At 59.0% G+C, this 16544-nt stretch overlaps 1 protein-coding gene across 1 annotated transcript; it reads right to left on the minus strand.

Annotated features, from left to right (window-relative positions):
- Positions 1–3272: 3272 nt before the first annotated feature.
- FGFR4 (fibroblast growth factor receptor 4) lies at positions 3273–13820 on the minus strand. Its single transcript, XM_012660748.1, has 18 exons — positions 13657–13820; positions 11075–11218; positions 10160–10423; positions 10000–10068; positions 9701–9867; positions 9002–9125; positions 8282–8472; positions 8021–8159; positions 7507–7700; positions 7288–7433; positions 7079–7200; positions 5789–5899; positions 5518–5708; positions 5012–5134; positions 4843–4913; positions 4436–4573; positions 4083–4188; positions 3273–3953 (listed from the first exon to the last, which is right to left on the minus strand). The coding sequence occupies exons 2-18, from the start codon at positions 11163–11165 to the stop codon at positions 3807–3809; spliced, it is 2394 nt and encodes a 797-aa protein (XP_012516202.1). The 5' UTR covers positions 11166–11218; positions 13657–13820; the 3' UTR covers positions 3273–3806.
- Positions 13821–16544: the final 2724 nt, after the last annotated feature.

Genomic DNA, 16544 nt, shown 5'->3' on the forward strand with positions numbered 1-16544 from the left:
TGGCCTGGAATAGAGGTCTGAGGAGGCTGCCTGGGAGGCTCGAGCGCTATCTGAAGAACAAGTGGGGCTTGGCCAGGTAGGAGGTGGGAGGAGCGTCCCCAGGTAGGAGCAGCCCGTGTAAGATCCCTGGCTAGCCACGGGCTGGAGCCCGATGTACTGAGCAGGGGCACATCTGTGGCTGGGCGTCATGACTGTGCATCCACTTGTGCGTGGACATCTCACTAACAGCTATCCCCTGCTTCGTGTGTCCCTAGAGCCTCTCCTGACCGTTGGAACTGCCGAGCTGCCTGGGGTGTGGGATGGGCTCTGCAGTGGGACAGCACCTGGCCCCGTGTACCAACTCTGCCACTTTCCCCATGTGACCGTGGGCCAGTCACGTCCTCCTTCTGAGCCTCAGTGTCCTCATCTGGGAAACGGGAACAAGAATGCCTTCTTGGAAGGGCTGCGGGGAGAAGGGGGTGAGATCGCGGCACCTGCACAGTCACCCAGCGCTGGAGGCCATTCCCTCCTGATCCCCGTGGAGCGACAGCTGTTGTTTACTGAGCGCTTACAGCCGCTCTCTGAGGTGGGTGTCATCATTCCTGTGGTAAGCGTCTGGAAGAGGAGGCTCAGAGAGGGTAGCTTCAGTTATATAGGTTGAGCATCCCTAATCCAAATATCTGAAATCTGAATTGCTCCAAAATCCAAAATGTTTTGAGTGCTGATAGGACGCCACAGTGGAAAATTCCACACCTGACACCTTTGCTTCCTGATGCTTCGATGTACGTAAACTTTGTTTCACTCACAAAATTATTAAAAATATTGTATAAAATTACCTTTAGGCTGTGTATATAAGGTGTATATGAAACATAAATGAATTTTATGTTTAGAATTGGATCCCATCTCTAAGATATCTCATTGTGTATATGCAAATATTCCAAAATCTGGAAGAATCTGAAATCTGAGGCAATCCTCGGGCTGCAGCACCACCTCTCCCACACAGAGCACAGCCTGACGCTCCTCGCAGGTACGGATCGCCCAGCCGGCAGCCCCCGTCCCCTGGCCGGGGCTTCCCAAAGCAGGGTGTCTGTCCGTTGCTCCCACCACAGCCTTGACTGATACACGCCGTCAGCAAGTGGCAGAGTCTGGACGTAGGCCCAGTGCTTTTCTGTGGGCTCCTGTCACCGGCTAGAGCCAAGGCCTGGCCCCAGCTGCTGCCATGCGGCCCAAAGCGGGCAGGGGAGGGGCGGGGGGATGAAGCGGCAAAGCTCGCGCCAGGGAACTAGCAGCATGTCTCGTTCTGACATGGGACATCAGGAATGTGGAATGGCCCCAGCAAGCGTGTACCTGCCAGGGACGCTGGCAGGGAGGGGACGCAGGGAGCACAAGCGGAGCCCCTCCTGGCCCCCAGGACTTACCAGGCAGCAGCTGGCCTTGTCACTCTGAGCAACCTGGTTCTGGTCTCCGACACTCACAGGGCCTGCCAGGAACCTGGGGGTCAGCACCACTCGTTCCGGGAGCCCCATTCTGTGCCCCTGGACTTGTCGCAGCCCTCTATTTGTCCACCATTAAATGGGAAGAAGAATCCTCCTCTGCAGGCCCATGGGGAGGGAGAGCAGCGGGTGGCTGAGCCCGGCACTGCAGCGGGCTCATGGTGGGAAAGTGGAAAATGGGGGGTTCTCATCCCACACCCCTTGTCCTGACACACTGTGTTAACCTTCTAACCCTTTCCTCCCCCAGGTGAGGGCCGAGGGATCCGGCTCTCCTGCCAGTGGCTGGACGGCTGAAGGACAGTCGCCGGCCGGTCACTCCTGATGGGAGACTCTAAGTTTGGGAGTCTCAGAGTCAGTCAGACAGTTTGGGGGCTCTGGAGAGCCAGTGGTGTCCTTGAGTCCAGGAAGGGGCATAAAGCTGCCTCTGGAGCCACCTGCAGGGCAATCGGAGCAGAAGGGAGGCCAGAGATGGGGGGTTGGGAGGCGCACTCAGGGGCACAAAAGCCCAAACACAGTTCCCAGGGAGACACTGAGGCACCGCCCCTGTGCTGCACGTCCAGGCCTTGCCTCACCCTGAACCCTGCGCCCCAGGAGGCAGGCAGGGCAGGAGCACCCTACTCACGGGTGAAGACAGGACAGTCACAGAGGTGACAGTGCTGGCCTCAGGCGCACGGCTGCACCCTGCAATGGCGGGATTTGAACCTGTGTCCAAGTCCAGTGCTCTTCCCACCCCGTTAGGGAATGCGGCTCTCGAGGGAAAGGAAGTGGTCAGCGGCTCCCTGGTTCCTGTCTGGGGGAGGGCAGTTCCGTTTGGGACACGGTGAGCCAGGGAGGGTGCGGTGGGAGTGGGAAGGAGACCCGGGGGAGGGAGAAAACCATGGTCACGAGCCACTGCTCAGTCTTCCAGGGCAGCTTCTGCCTCAAAATCTTACACCCAATCCCTCTGACCCTGTGTGCATCTTCAGCCCACTGCCTGGGAGCCCGTGGGGCAACCAGCCGGCCCCCGTAAAGGATGTCCTGGTTGGGTAGTCCTGTCCCAGGCCTGAGGATTGCACTGGGTCAGGCCCCATGTCTGGACCTTCCCACAGCCCACCCCGGGGTTCAGGGACTGACCGGGGAGCAGCAGTAACTACAGGGATGGAGCCAAGGAAGTTTCCAGAGCCTTGGGAAGCTGATCCCTCCAAGAGGGAGGGGTCTGAGAACAAGGCCGTGATGGCCTCCCCAGTGGAGGACCAGGCAGGCAAGGACAGCTGCAGCCCAGCCGGGCGGCAACCAGCTGCTGCCCGGGAGACTGGCCAGGGTGGGGAGGGGCGGGCACAGCCCCCACAAGCCCCCAGCTTGAGCCGGCAGAGCGTGGGAGCAGGCAGCGGCAGTTTCAGGTTTTCATGCTGTGTTAACGGTCAGCTTGGTTAATGCTGAGCAGATGGGGCAGGGGGCTGCCAGCTCCCTTGGGGACAGATGCAGGGCATACATGGACACACACGCATGTGCTGAGGGTATGGGAGGCCCACCCCACGGATGGGGCAGCGCAGACCCCTCCAGCCCGTTCCTCGTTCACACCATCACATGCGTAAGATGGTGCCGCAGGACAGACGGACCAACACAGAGGCACGCACAGCCTCCTGGGGCAGCTGGAGGTGGATGCAAACCCAAGGCCTGGCACAGAGTCCTCAGTGCGTGTCACCCAGGCAAAGCGCCCAGCTTGGGGATCCCTCCACCCTCCTCCCTCTCCATGTCCCTTCGGGAAGACACCAGGCACACAGAAGTTTATTTCAAAAAAATAATTTATAAAAGGCCATTTGCTCCCGTGTTTTGGGCAGGCTTCCAGCCTCTCTGGGACACAGGGGACAACGCTCCTTCCACCAAGATGCTGGGACAAGCTGCAGCGAGGGGGAGGCTTGGGGAAATGGGGTTCAGAGGCCCAAAACCTCTCAACTGGTGTTGGGAAGCATGGAGGTTTAGAATTAGGATAGCAGCTCTGCAGCCAGGCCTGGCCAGACCCCCAAGATGGGGACGAGGGCCAGGGCCCAGGAGGCCAAGCAGAATCCTAACATCCAGGCCATCTGGACAATGGCCCCATAACTGCAAGCGCGAGGGAAGGGCCTTGAGATCAAGGTTGCGCTCTGGGTTAGGAACCCAAGGCCAGGGCAAGAAGCCTTAACTGGGAAGCCCAGGACCAAGGATGGACCCCCTCAAAGCAGAACCAGAGATCTGGGACAGCACCCTGAGGTCAGGGGCCTGGGGCTGCCAAGGTCAAGCACTGTGCCAGGTTGTGGCTGAGCCAGGAGGCTCAAGGCCACCAGCCTACCTGCCCCCACCACCTCATGCCCCTGCTCATGTCTGCACCCTGGGGAAGGGGAAGGAGCTGGGCCCCAGTGGCAAGGGGTCGTGGCTGAAGACAGAATCGCTGGAGGAGCAGGTGCTGCTGGCATCCCCACCAGAAGGGGAGCAGGGGCCGAAGGTGAGGCGGAGGTCGAGGTACTGTAGTGGGGAGCAGAGTGGTCAGCCTTGGCAGCCTGGGGACAGGCTGCTGCAGGTCCATGCAGTCGGGCCGGGTGAAGCCCAGAGGGGAATACGCAGGGAAGGGCAGGGGACAGCGGGGAGCAGTACCTCCTCAGAGACAGTCAGCAGGACCTTGTCCAGAGCCTCCACCAGCTGCTTGAAAGTGGGTCTCTGAGAGGGTGCAGCATGCCAGCACTCACGCATCAGCCCGTACCTGGGAGAGGTGGGTGGGGGGTCATAGGAGCCTCAGGCCTGGGGCCAGGGGAGGACTGTGGGGTCCCTGGGGGGTTTTGATGAGCGGGGCCATCCAGTGGGAGCCAGGCCAGGCCTCCCCACTGGGCCGAAGAGGAGGAGGAAGAGGAGGAGAAGTTAGTGCTGCCCTTGAGGTCAGGGTCAAACCCTGAGGCCAAGGCCAGGGCAGGGGATGAGGACTGGAAAGTGGGGTGTGGGCGAGGCCTCACAGCTCTGGGGGGCAGTGTGGCGGCCGGTCCATCCGATGTCCCTCCCGCAGCAGAGAGAACAGCTCCTCCACGGGGATGCCAGGATACGGGGAGCCCCCGAGGGTGAAGATCTCCCACAGCAGGATCCCAAAAGACCACCTGGAGGTGGGATCGGGGCTCAGCAGGACGCGGTTTCTCTCCCCTAGCCCCTACTCCTGGGGCCGGGATGGGGGACCCTGTGGGCATGATCCTCTACCGCAGGAGGAGGGGGGATCGGGCCCCACTCAGGTCCCAGGCCTGATCGTAAAGAGAATGCGCGTGCACAAATCCTAGGGCCACGCGACTTTGGCACGTGCCTTGTCTTTTTGTTGGGTAGGACAATGCTGAGCATTGGCAGACACCCTGGGTCCCCAGCTTCCAGGACTCACACGTCACTCTGGTGTGTGTACACTCGGTCAAACAGGGCCTCAGGAGCCATCCACTTGACGGGCAGGCGGCCCTGCAGAGGGGAGGAGGGGCACTGGTGCTGAGCCCTACAGGTCCCAGTGCCCCCTCCAGGCCCAGCCCCTCCGCCCAGCTGTGCCCGGCTCCCCTCACGTTGCTGGTTTTCTTGTAGTAGTCGATGTGGTGGACGCCTCGGGCCAGCCCGAAGTCGGCGATCTTCATCACGTTGTCCTCAGTCACCAGCACGTTTCGGGCAGCCAGGTCCCGGTGGATGCACTGGGGGTAGGGCGGGGAACGGGAGGGGGGCTCAGGGTTATTAGGACCTCATAATGGCTGGAAGCCGTGCTCACCACCGCACGGTAAGCCCGGGGGGAGGGATCATCCACCCATTTTACAGCTGAGGAAGTCAAGGTTCAGAAAGGGGAAACAAAATGCCCTCTTCTTTTGCATCACCTCTTGCCTTGCCTAGTCTATGGGCTGGAAAATATGTGAGCTAACAAATGGGGACATGCAGTGGCAGCTGCATAGGACTTGGGAACATTTAGACAGGCTAACGCGAAAGGGGAGGGAGGGAGAAGCTGGGGCATTTGCTGCCACAGGCGTGAAAGGCGGACACGGACAAAGTCAGAGCGGTCTGGAGCGCTGTCTACTGCCCGTACCTTCCGTGACTCCAGATACTGCATGCCTCGGGCCACCTGATAGGCACAGGAGACCAGGGCCGGGAAGGAGAGCGGCCCCTCGCTGCTCCGAGGTCCGTCAGGGCTGAGGTCCGGGCCGGGGGGGCGCCGGGCCCGCAGGAACTCCCGCAGGTTGCCCTTGGCAGCGCACTCCACGATCACGTACAGGGGCCCTGCAGAGCGGGGTCAGGGAGGCTGCCAAGCTCCGGCTCTGCACCCCGACTGCCCTGCCACCACCTCCGCCCCGCCCCACCTTCCTGCGTGCAGACACCCAGCAGGTTGATGATGTTCTTGTGTCGGCCGATCAGCTTCATCACCTCCATCTCAGAGACTAGGTCCGCCAAGTCCTTGTCGGAGGCATTATCTGCAAGGGCAACAGCTGGGGTCAGGAAGCTGTCCTCCAACTACACATGGAGGCTTCCAGGCAGGGGACAGGACAGGGAGCACTGGACCAGGCGTCAGATAGGTCTGGGGTGGAATCCCTGCTGAGCTGTGTGACCTTGAAAAAGTCTCCTAACCTCTCTGAACCTCAAGATCACCTTACATGAAAGAGAACAGTGGGTTCCCCCTATCTCTCACAGCAGTTGCAAGGACGCAACTAGATTAAGGATCTGAAAGAAGCAGGCCTTCCGGTGGGCAGGCCCAGGAAACGGGAGAGAGGGGAAGAGCTCTGAGCAGGAGGAAGCTCTGTCTGGAGGGGTTGGCGGTGGTCCCTGAATGGGGTGAGAGCTCCTGGGGGCGGGAAACAGGCTGGCTCCCTGGGGTCTATCTGACCAGGGCCTGGGGTCCATATGGCCTGGGAATTAAGGGAGCCACCAGCAGGGTGCAGCTAGGGGGTGGTGGGCAGAAGTCTGCTCTGGCTGGGCCCCGGTGCTGACCTGTGGCCCTGGGCCAATGACACAACCCGCCCCCGCAATCTCACAATGCGTATTTCTTAACCCCTGCCCCCCAGAAAGTGCCAGGTGGCCCCAGCTGTGCGGAGAGGAGGGAGGGAGCAAAACAGTGGTTGGGCCATTCTTGCAGAGGGGTCTGGGGGACAGCAGCCAGGGGTCCTGATGGTCAGGGCCCAGTCGTGCCTGCCGCAGCATCTTGGGGCTGTGGCTTGGGGTCTGGCACTGAGTTAAGCAGAAGGACTGTCCTCCTAGAGTGGTGGACACAACGGGACAGACTTGGCAAGGGTCCAGGGAAGGCTGAGGCATGTTTGGGGATAACCGTGGGGAACGAGGTAGACTAACATGGACCAGACTAACCTGGCATCAATCCCCAGTCACCCCAATGGTTAAGATTTATTGAACCCCAACTATGTTCCAGGCACTCTCCAGGAACCTTGGGCTGGAGCTAGGGACTATTATTTACCCTGTGTGACACAAGGGGAAACTGAGGCTCAGAAGTGGCTTGCCAGGGTCGCTAGCAGAGTCGGACCGCAGGCCTAAGGGTGGGATCCCACAGTCTCTTCCGGCCCCAGCGCTCACCAAGTAGCACCGGGAGCCCCGCTGTTAGTCCCAACACCACAGCGCTACCCCTCCTCAGCTGCCACATTCACCCTTGAGCATCTTGACAGCCACGGTGCTGGCTTGGTCGGGCCGGGCGGGGTCCATGCCGAAGGCCTCTGCGCACACGACCTGCCCGAAGCAGCCCTCGCCTAGGGGCTTCCCAAGCACCAGCCTGGAGACGAAGAAAAGATCAGAAAGCCCCCGCCCCGGGCCCCAACCCCGCCAAGGAACCCGCCCCCGCCACACCACGCCGTCGTACCTGTCCCGGGGGAACTCCCACAGCGGGTCGAGCGGCAGGTCCAGACTCACGAGGCCGGCGAGCAGGGGGGGGCCGCTGGAGGAGAGACGGACGCCTCGCACCAGGGAGGAGCTTGACTTACCCGAGGAGCCTGATTCCAGGGAGAACTGCAAAGTGGGAGACTTGGTTCTGCCTGCTGGAGTCAGGCTGGGACGTGGGGGTGGGGGGCGGGCACAGTACCTGTCGGGCCAGAGGGAAGCGGGACAACTTCTGCACAGCCGCAGGCTGGCGGGGGTACCGGCCGTGGAGCGCCTGCCCTCGAGACAGCCCGGCCAGCAGCAGCAGCACAGCGAGAGCCAGGGAGCCCGACGCGTACAGGACGATATCCGTGTACCGAGCCTCGGGCGCCGCAGCTGTCCACGCGAGGTCCTCCTCTGCCCTCGCCGATGGACGCGCACGCAGACAGACTGGCTGGTCAGTGGTCAGACTGGCCAGCCCCACTCCCTCTAACTCGGGCCCTCGCGGCTCCCAACACACACGCGCGGAGAAAGCTACGGTTCTACAGCTCTACCCAGTGCCGGGTACCCGGACCCCAGAGCGTCTCACGGGCAGGCGCAGAATCAAACACAAATCCGCACACCACATCCCCAGCCAGACCCCACAGACCACGGGAGGCTGTCCAGCCCCCAGGCCCTCGCCCACCGCGGACCAGAGTGGGATCTCGCAGCCTCTCCCGGCCCACTCCAGCGCTCACCTGGCAGCACCGTGAGCCAGGCTGACTGGTAGGAGAGGCCGATGGAGTTGCCTGCCAGGCAGGTGTACTCGCCCGCATCCTCCGCTGACACGTTTCGCAGGTACAGGACCTCCACCTCTGAGCTATTGATGTCTGCAGTCTGGGGGTGGGGACACACACTCAGGGAGCACAGAGCCTGGGCCACGCTGCGGCCAGGAGGGCAGCTGGGCAGCCCTCACCCTGGGGGAGAAGGGTGTGGCTCAGGCACGACAGGGGCCACACCTTCAGGACCTGCACGTAGGGGAAGCCGTCGGCGCCGAAGCTGCTGCCGTTGATGACGATGTGCTTTAGCCACTGGATGTGGGGCTGGGCGTCGCTGTATACCTTGCACAGCAGCTCCACGTCGCTGCCCACCACGGCCGTGGTGTTGGCTGGGAGCCCGGCTTGCAGGATGGGCCGGTGCGGGGACCGCTCTGGGGGCCAGGCCAGGCCGTCAACCCTGCTCAGTGGCACCCACAGAAGCACCCTGTTCACCCGTGTCCAGCCTTCCCCAGTTCAAGGGAGGGACCTTCCTGACAGACACCTCGGACTTCACCTGGTCCCGCTTATTCTGCCTAAACCTTCCACGACTCCCTGTCACTTGCGGGTCAAGGACAACTTCTCAGCCTAGCATCCACAACACGCCATGGCCTCGCTCCCCACATAAATGCCGCGCCCCAGGTGCGCACCCCCCGCAAATGCAGGGCATTCTTTATACTTCGGACCTTAACTCAGCCTGTGCCCTCTGTCTGGGAGCCTTCCTCACTTCTCAGGCAGACCCTGGCTCCCCCAGGCCTGTACCAACCCTTGTGCTTCTCTCTGACCCTCCTGGTCACTCAGAACTGCTTGACTCATCTAAGACTGAGTCCATCTTGCCTGCCAGACTAGGCCCTGTCGGAGGGCACGACTGAGCCCAAGACAGGTCAGGCCCCTGCCCCACAGCCTCCCTGCGCATCCGCTCACCCAGCACATCCAGCAGATAGCTGTAGCGGATGCTGCCCAGAGAGTTCTCCACGAGGCAGGTGTACGTGCCACGGTCCGAGGGCACCACGCTTTCCATCACCAGGCTCCAGTGCTGGTGGCGCAGCTGGGGGCAGAGGAAGGGTCCACGTGGGACCACCAGACCATGTCCACCCAGGGCCCGGCACATGAGGCTAGATCTTGCCCAGAGGGCTCTTCTTAAGCTCTCTGGGCCCTGGGGAGGTCAGGCCAAGGCCAGGGACCACACACAAAGGAGAAGGCTCCCAAAAGTCCCTGAGCCCTGGGTTCAAGTCTTTCTAGCCCTACCTCTCCGCAGCTGTACCACCCTGAGCCGGTCGTTACCCGCCAAGTCCCAGCTTCCTCATTACAGCACGGGGTTGACCCCGTAGGGTCTCTTTGTGAGAATGAGATGCTGAAGCTTATTAATACAAACTGATCAGTGATTTTTCCTACTTTATAAATGGAATTGCTAAGGCTGAGAGGTTAAGTCACTTGCCAGAGAGGGACAGAATGGGAACTTGAACCAGAGCTGCCTAAAGCCACAGTCTAGGGCTCTTTCTGGGCACACGCAGTTGCCTTCCTCAGCAGACTTGTTACAAGTGTGTTCAATTTATAGGTATGAGGGGATGGACGAGGGAATGAAGAGGGGGGAATAGAGGGTCCTGAGACCCAGAGACTCACCCGAATGCCTCCAATGCGATTCTCTCCATGAAAGGCCTGTCCATCTTTGAGCCAGCGGATGGTGGGCACGGGGTTACCCGCAGCTGGACAGCGGAACTTGACGGTGTTCCCGGCAGGCACTGCATGTAGTTTCTTCTCCATGCGCTGGGGGTGTGTCCAGTAGGGTGCTGGAGGGGAGAGGAGGGGGAGGGAGTACTTACAGCCCCTAGGATGATCACCTGCTTCCACACAGGTCTATTCTGTTTCATCGGTGACCAGATGAGTAGTGGGGACAAGAGTCCTTGAGAACTCATACTGACCTTGCTGGGGGTAAGTGTGCCCATCATGGGTTTTGGGATCCTCATCATCATTGCTGGAGGTCAAGGAGTCTACGTCGGGACAGAGGGAAGTGGTGCCTGAGGTCCAAGAGGGGGAGGTCTCTCTCCCCAGGCATCCTATAACCCCCTGCCGGACTCTTACCATCTACGACCAAGGTGAGGTTGTGCAGGACAATCATGGAGCCTCGTGCCAGGCAGAGGTAGTGGCCAGCATCCTCAGGTAGGAAGCTGGCAATCTCCAGGCGGCCCCTCCAGCCCCGTACCCGGCCAGCAGGTGCCAGGCGACTGCCCTCCTTGTACCAGTGTCCACCACGCTCAGCCCGCCCACAGCACAGCCGCACAGGCTGCCCAAGGGCCACAGTCAGCTCCTGCTCTTGCTGTTCCAGGCTGGGAGCCAGGCAGGGCTCTGCGGGCAGAAGGGCACAGGTCAGCGAGCTCCGCAGCATCATGCGAGGCAGCCTCTGCACACGGAGAACATGCTGCACACACAGGGCACAAGCACCTCGAGATGCATGCTGGACAAGCCACTGCTCCTGGATACACACACAACTACATGCTGCAGATGCTACACGCAGGGCAAATGCCACATTCTTAGGGCATGTCACATACACAAGTACTTAGTGCACATGCCATTGTCCAACACACACACACACACATGCTATATGTAGGCGCCACATACAGGGCACATACCACACCTCTGGGGCACATCACACTCACAGTGCATATACCACATATGCCGCCTGGACCTCCCAAGTCACACTCCCAACGAACAGAACACACTCACCCAACACGCACGCCACACAGCCAAGGGCTCACCACCAGCTCTGCAGCCCAGCTCAGGGGCCTGTGCCTTGCAAGGCCAGTCCTTTCGCAGACACAGAGATAGATGGATGCTGCTGGGAGCTGAACACTGACCCGGTCTCAACAGTTGGCCCTGCCCTGCTGCCACCTTCTCAAGGTCTGGCTGGGATCCTTTCCAGCTTTGCTCAGCCAGCAGCCCCCTCCTGGTGCCCATTCTTCCCACCCCTGCCACCCTTCCCCACCTTAGAGGCCATACCCAGCTCCACTTCCTCAGAGGCCTCAAGGGACAAGGCTGGAGCCCCAGGTACAACCAGGAGGACCCCCAACAGGGCCAACAGCAGCCACATCTCCTTCCTGCAGCTCTCAGGGACCCAGGCTGGACTTCCCACCGACTGCCTTCCTAAAACAGGGAGGGCAAAGAGCTCCTGCTATGTGTGCACCTTTGCTGGTGCTCTTCCCTTATTCTGCAGATGAGGAGACAGACACAGGAAGTGGTAAGCAGACTTGTCCAAGGCCCCAGCCAGGCAGCTGCAGGGCAGAGACTGGAACCAGCTCTGCTGTTGCCAGAGTCCAAGGCCTCCCCACAGTAGGTTGTGCAAGGGGGCTGGGCTGGGCTGTGCTGGGCTTCCTGCTCTTCTTGGGTCCTGCTGAGATCCTGGCACAAGTTCACAGAAAGAGCAGTTTTGGGATTCTTTTCTTGGAGGGAAGCAGAGAAGGGAGACATATCTTCTGCTCACTCTTGGCACACATAATTTATTTTTTGCTGAGTAAATGAATTTATTGCTGAAGAGCACCCCCCCTCCAAAAACTGAAGTATAATACAAGGCCAGACTTCAGCATCTGGATGTTATCTGATCTGACCCCACTCCTTACAGCACGACTGACATTTCCAGGAGCTAGGCGCTCACAGCCAAGACAGCCCTTCCATGGCAAGTGGGAAGCTCTTCCTCATTCTGAACCAGAACTGCATTCCCCAGCTACCTCTGCTTCTTGTGCCCCTACAACTCCATCTGGGGCAGCACAGGGTTTTGCAAAGAATGTAGACTCTTAAGTATCAGACAGAGCTAAGTTCAAATCCTGACTCTTACCAACTTGCAAATCTCTCTGTCCCTCTCTGTGCTACTCTCCTCATAGGACTGCTTTGGTTCAGGAGCTGCTCCTGCCAGATGTGATATACACACACGCCCCCAAGCCGGTTACTCTCTTCCAAATGCTACCCAACATGTCTCTGTCCCTCAAAATGCAACACTCGCAACTGAGCCTCAGGTGGGGCAGGGGAACAGGGTGACCAGTGTAGTCCCAGGGCCTATTGGCTGTTACCTGGGGCTGGGTAACAGCCAGGTGGCACTGGTGTCTCTGGAAATACCCTGCCTGGGAAGCCCACTATACCCCCTCTCCTCAGCCACTGCCACCCCACTTCCAGTCCATCTGGCCTCCCCTGCCCCTACCAGGGAAGGTCATGGTCATCTCATGCTTGGGCCTTTGCAAACGTCTTCTCCCTGAGCTCTTCGGCCTCCACCCTGCAGTAGGACCATGTCACCCCCAAGCTTTCCTTAATGGCTGCCTGTGTCCAGCAGGATCCAGTCTACACTGTTTCTCCAGCCTCCTAGGCCTACCTTTCTGCCCCTGCCAATCTCTTTGGTCACCCTGTCTGCCCCTTCAGGAGCACTGAAGCCATTGGCTTTCAAAACTGGGCACACTTGGCCGGGCGCGGTGGCTCACGCCTGTAATCCTAGCTCTCTGGGACGCTGAGGCGGGTGGATCGTTTGAACCCAGGAGTTCGAGACCAGCCTGAGCAAGAGCGAGACCCCGTCTCTACTAAAAAAATAGAAAAAAATTAGCTGGACGACTAAAAATATATAGAAAAAATTAGCCGGGCATGGTGGCGCATGCCTGTAGTCCCAGCTACTCGGGAGGCTGAGGCAGGAGGATCGCTTGAGCCCAGGAGTTTGAGGTTGCTGTGAGCTAGGCTGACGCCACGGCACTCTAGCTGGGGCAACAGAGTGAGACTCTGCCTCAAAAATAAAAAACAAAAAACTGGGCACACTTGCTCTCTTGCCCATACCTCCCAATCCCCTCCTCCACTTGGCTCAGATACCACTGTCTCTGAGCCCACCCCACCTCCCAAGTTCAGCTGACCTCTTCTCTGTAAAACCCTCTACCTCCTCTGCTCTGCAGGGAGGTAGCTCTTCAGGGACATAGCAGGGTGGGGAGACCGAAGGGTTTTATTCCCACCCTCAGGCTGCCCTGACCTCACAACCTCAGAGTCCTCAGTCGGATCACCCATGGCTGCTGACCGCTACAGCGACCACCTGGCACGTGGGGGCGAAGGGCCTGACTCTGGCATCAGACAGTCCTGGGTTCTCCTCCAGCCTCCTGCACGCACGCGCTGGAGGGCCCTGGGCAAGTGACTGCACCTCTCGGAGCCTCAGCTCCCTCATCTCGACGCCCGGTGCGCAGACAGCCCAGCTGCTCAGGAACAAGCGCGCTCTTCCTCCCCCACCCCTACAGGGTCAGCCTGGGGGGAGGTGCGAGTCCCCAGGGGTACCTGCACAGGCCGCCAGCCCGCCCCCGCCGCGGTGGGCAATGAGTAACCAGCTCCGTGGCCAGGGTGCTCTTTGGACGGAGCCGGACAAAAGGCCCTGTGTACGCTGCGGGTTACTGATTTACCGCCCCCTCCCCGCTCCCCCCGCCGCCAAGCGGACGCCCAGGTCCCCAGGGTTGCGAGGGGGCAGCCCCGGAGCCTCGTCGCCGCTCGCCCCCTGGCGGCTGGGAGCGCAGCCTGGGACGCACCTCCAGCCTGAGTGGCTCTGTTCCTGGCACAGCGTCCTGGCTCACCTGGCTCCTCGGCCGCCCGGCTCCCAGCTCCAGCCGGCCACGAGCCCTGCACCCGGCGGGGTCCGCAGACTCAGCCCCAGCGCTCCTCCGTCCGCGGCGGGAGAGCCAGGAAAGTACCCGCGACCGCGACAGCGGCGTGGCCGCGGGCGGCCCTGCTCCGCCTGGACCAGGGTATCCTGAGGGAGGCGTGGCCAGGGTCCACCCAGAGCCCCGCCCATCTGGGGCCCCGCCCCCGAACCGGCCACGCGGAGTCCCCGACCAGAGCAGCCCAATCCCGGGACCCCGCCCCAGCCTACTACACCCCCCCGACTCCGCCCCTTTCGCCCCACCCAGGCCCCAGGCGAGGCTTCCAAGGCGCAGTGCACTGCCCTGCTGTATGCCCTGGTCTTCACCTCTCAGACACTGATACCTTGGCCCAAGCTGGCTCTGATTTCTGCGCAGTCCTCGTACAGCAGATCCCCTTCCCTCATTTGTTCTCTGTACAATCTTCAGAGTAATACTTAAAATACAAATCCGACTGTGTCAACCACCCTTTAAATTTTCCAATAGCTTTCCATAGCTCTTTATAATATAGATTTTTGGCATGACCTGGTCCCTGCCCAGGTCTCCAGATGAAACCTTCATTCACTTTTTCCTTGCTTCCGTCCTATGCCTGGGTCTTTGCACGTGCCATTTTCACCTTCTAGAATACCCTTTCTCGTTTTGGTCTGGTTAATTCCATCTTATTAGGTTTCAGCTCGCTTCCTCCAAGAAGCCCTCTGCACTTGCCAGATTCCCCTTAGAGATGCCTTCTCTCCCATGAGGATGGAGTGAAGTGGTTCAGAGCGCAGATTACAGGGCTGAACAGCATGGGCTCAAATCTCAGCACCATCACACAAGGCCTTGGCAGTTTACTCCATCTCTGTCTTCATTTTCTTGTCGGTAATATGGGTAAATGATAGTATCACCCTCAAAAGGTTGCTTGCAAAAAGTAGACATACTACTATGTGTAAGGCTGGCAAGCAGCATTTCCTTTGTTATACCAGCTATGATTATTTAGGACCCATTATTTCTTCATTGCATTTGCCAGAATTGTAACTGGCAATTGTGTAAATAGTTGTGAAATGGCCTGCATGGTAGCCTGCGCCTGTAGTCCCAGCTACTCGGAGGCTGAGGGAGGAGGATCACTTGAACTCAGAAGTTCAAGACCAGCCTGGGCAACATAGTGTGACTCTGTTTCTGTTAAAAAAATAATAATTGTAAAATGTTAAGGTCCTGGAAGGCAGGAACTGTGCCCACAGACCTCACCATTGTATCTTAAGTATGTGGCACACGGTAGGTGCCCCCAGACAGCTCTGCTCCCACCTGGCTCAGGTCCCCTCACCTGTAAGCACTTCTGTCCTGAGCATCCAGACTGTGGCCAAGCTAGGAGCCAACCAGTCTCTGTCCCCCAACCCTCACCTGAATTTCAAGCCCTCTGCTCGTCTAAGGCTCCCAGAGAGCTTGGGTGTCGGGCTCAGCTCCTAGTTGTCCCCTCTAGGGTATGGAGACCTTCACCTAAGAAGCAACTACCTTTCCCATTGTTATGCTGGGAGTCTAGCTTTTTCCACTCTCTCTCCCAAAGGGCTGGTGGCATTTCTTTACATAACTAAAAGGCCTATTCAAGTGACTTGGTTTTTTTAATTTTTCTTTTCCTTCTCAAACAAAAGAATGGCCTCCTCCCAAAGATAAATCAGAAAATTGATTATTTTTTAAAAAGGGTTTGTCTCTTCTCCAGAGTCTCACATGCTGGAGCTCCCAGGAGGGATGAAGCTCCTGGCCCTGGGAGCTGCCTGCCCAGAGAGGGCCTGACTCCCAGCCAGGCTCGGCTCCCGCCTCCGGCCCTCTGCTGGCTCCCAGAGTGAAAGTGGCTGTTGGGTGGGGCAGGGTGAGCCCCCGGCAGGAGCTAGAGCCCACAGGCTTTCATTCAACTTCCAGGGCATTTCCTGCCTTTACCTGAGCCAAAGGCAAACCAAAGGCTTTCATAGGCCAGGTCTTGCAATCTCCTCATCTCCTGAGATGTCCAAATCCCTCAGACTGGCAGTCCCTCGCATCCCCGGGGTATGTTCCCCACATCCCTTGTCTGGTCCCCCTCCCGCATGCACAGCCTTTCACACGGACCCTGGGCCGAGGCCGATGCTCTCTCACAAAGTCATTCATTCATTCACTTATTCATTTGACGAGTATTTATTAAAGGTGCATTATGTGGCATGCAACTGTTGTGAAGCCTGGGGAGAAAGCAGCGAGTTGGACCTTACCTCTGCCCTTCAAGGAGCCGCTGACATTGTAGCGGGGAGAGGCAGCTATGTAAAGGGCGACAGGAGACCTGCCGAGGGAGTCAGGGAGGGGCACCCAAACCTCTCTCACTGTCTCGCCGGCTTACTAACATACAATCTCTCACAATCACATCTGCTGTCTCTTTCTCAAAGACATTCAAACACACACACACACACACACACACACACACACACACACACACACACTTCCTCTCTCTTAGCAGAGGTGAGAGCCTGCCATCCTAAGATCTTGCCTTTAGCCTGCCTCTGCCTCAGTTTCTCTATCCAGAAAACAGGCACACCCCTGCTTCTTTCTTCTCAGGAGTGTTGGGGAAAAAGAATGAGTTAACAGACAGGAAAGGGTTTCACCAGAACAGGAGGTAGGGAAGAAGTCCTCGCTTCGGCTGAGCACCCACTATGTGCCAGGTACATGCTAAGTGTTGTACATGCACTATATCCTTTCATGCTTCCACCAAGCCAAATGGTACAGGGATCCTCGGCTCTGGTCTGCAGTCAAGGAAACAAGCTCAGGGAGATGGAAGGACTTCTCTGAGGTGATCTAGAAAGTGAATGGCAGAACTCAAACCCTTGTCT

Source organism: Propithecus coquereli, unplaced genomic scaffold, assembly GCF_000956105.1.
Source record: "Propithecus coquereli isolate 6110/MARCELLA unplaced genomic scaffold, Pcoq_1.0 Scaffold676, whole genome shotgun sequence".
Taxonomy (NCBI): domain Eukaryota; kingdom Metazoa; phylum Chordata; class Mammalia; order Primates; family Indriidae; genus Propithecus; species Propithecus coquereli.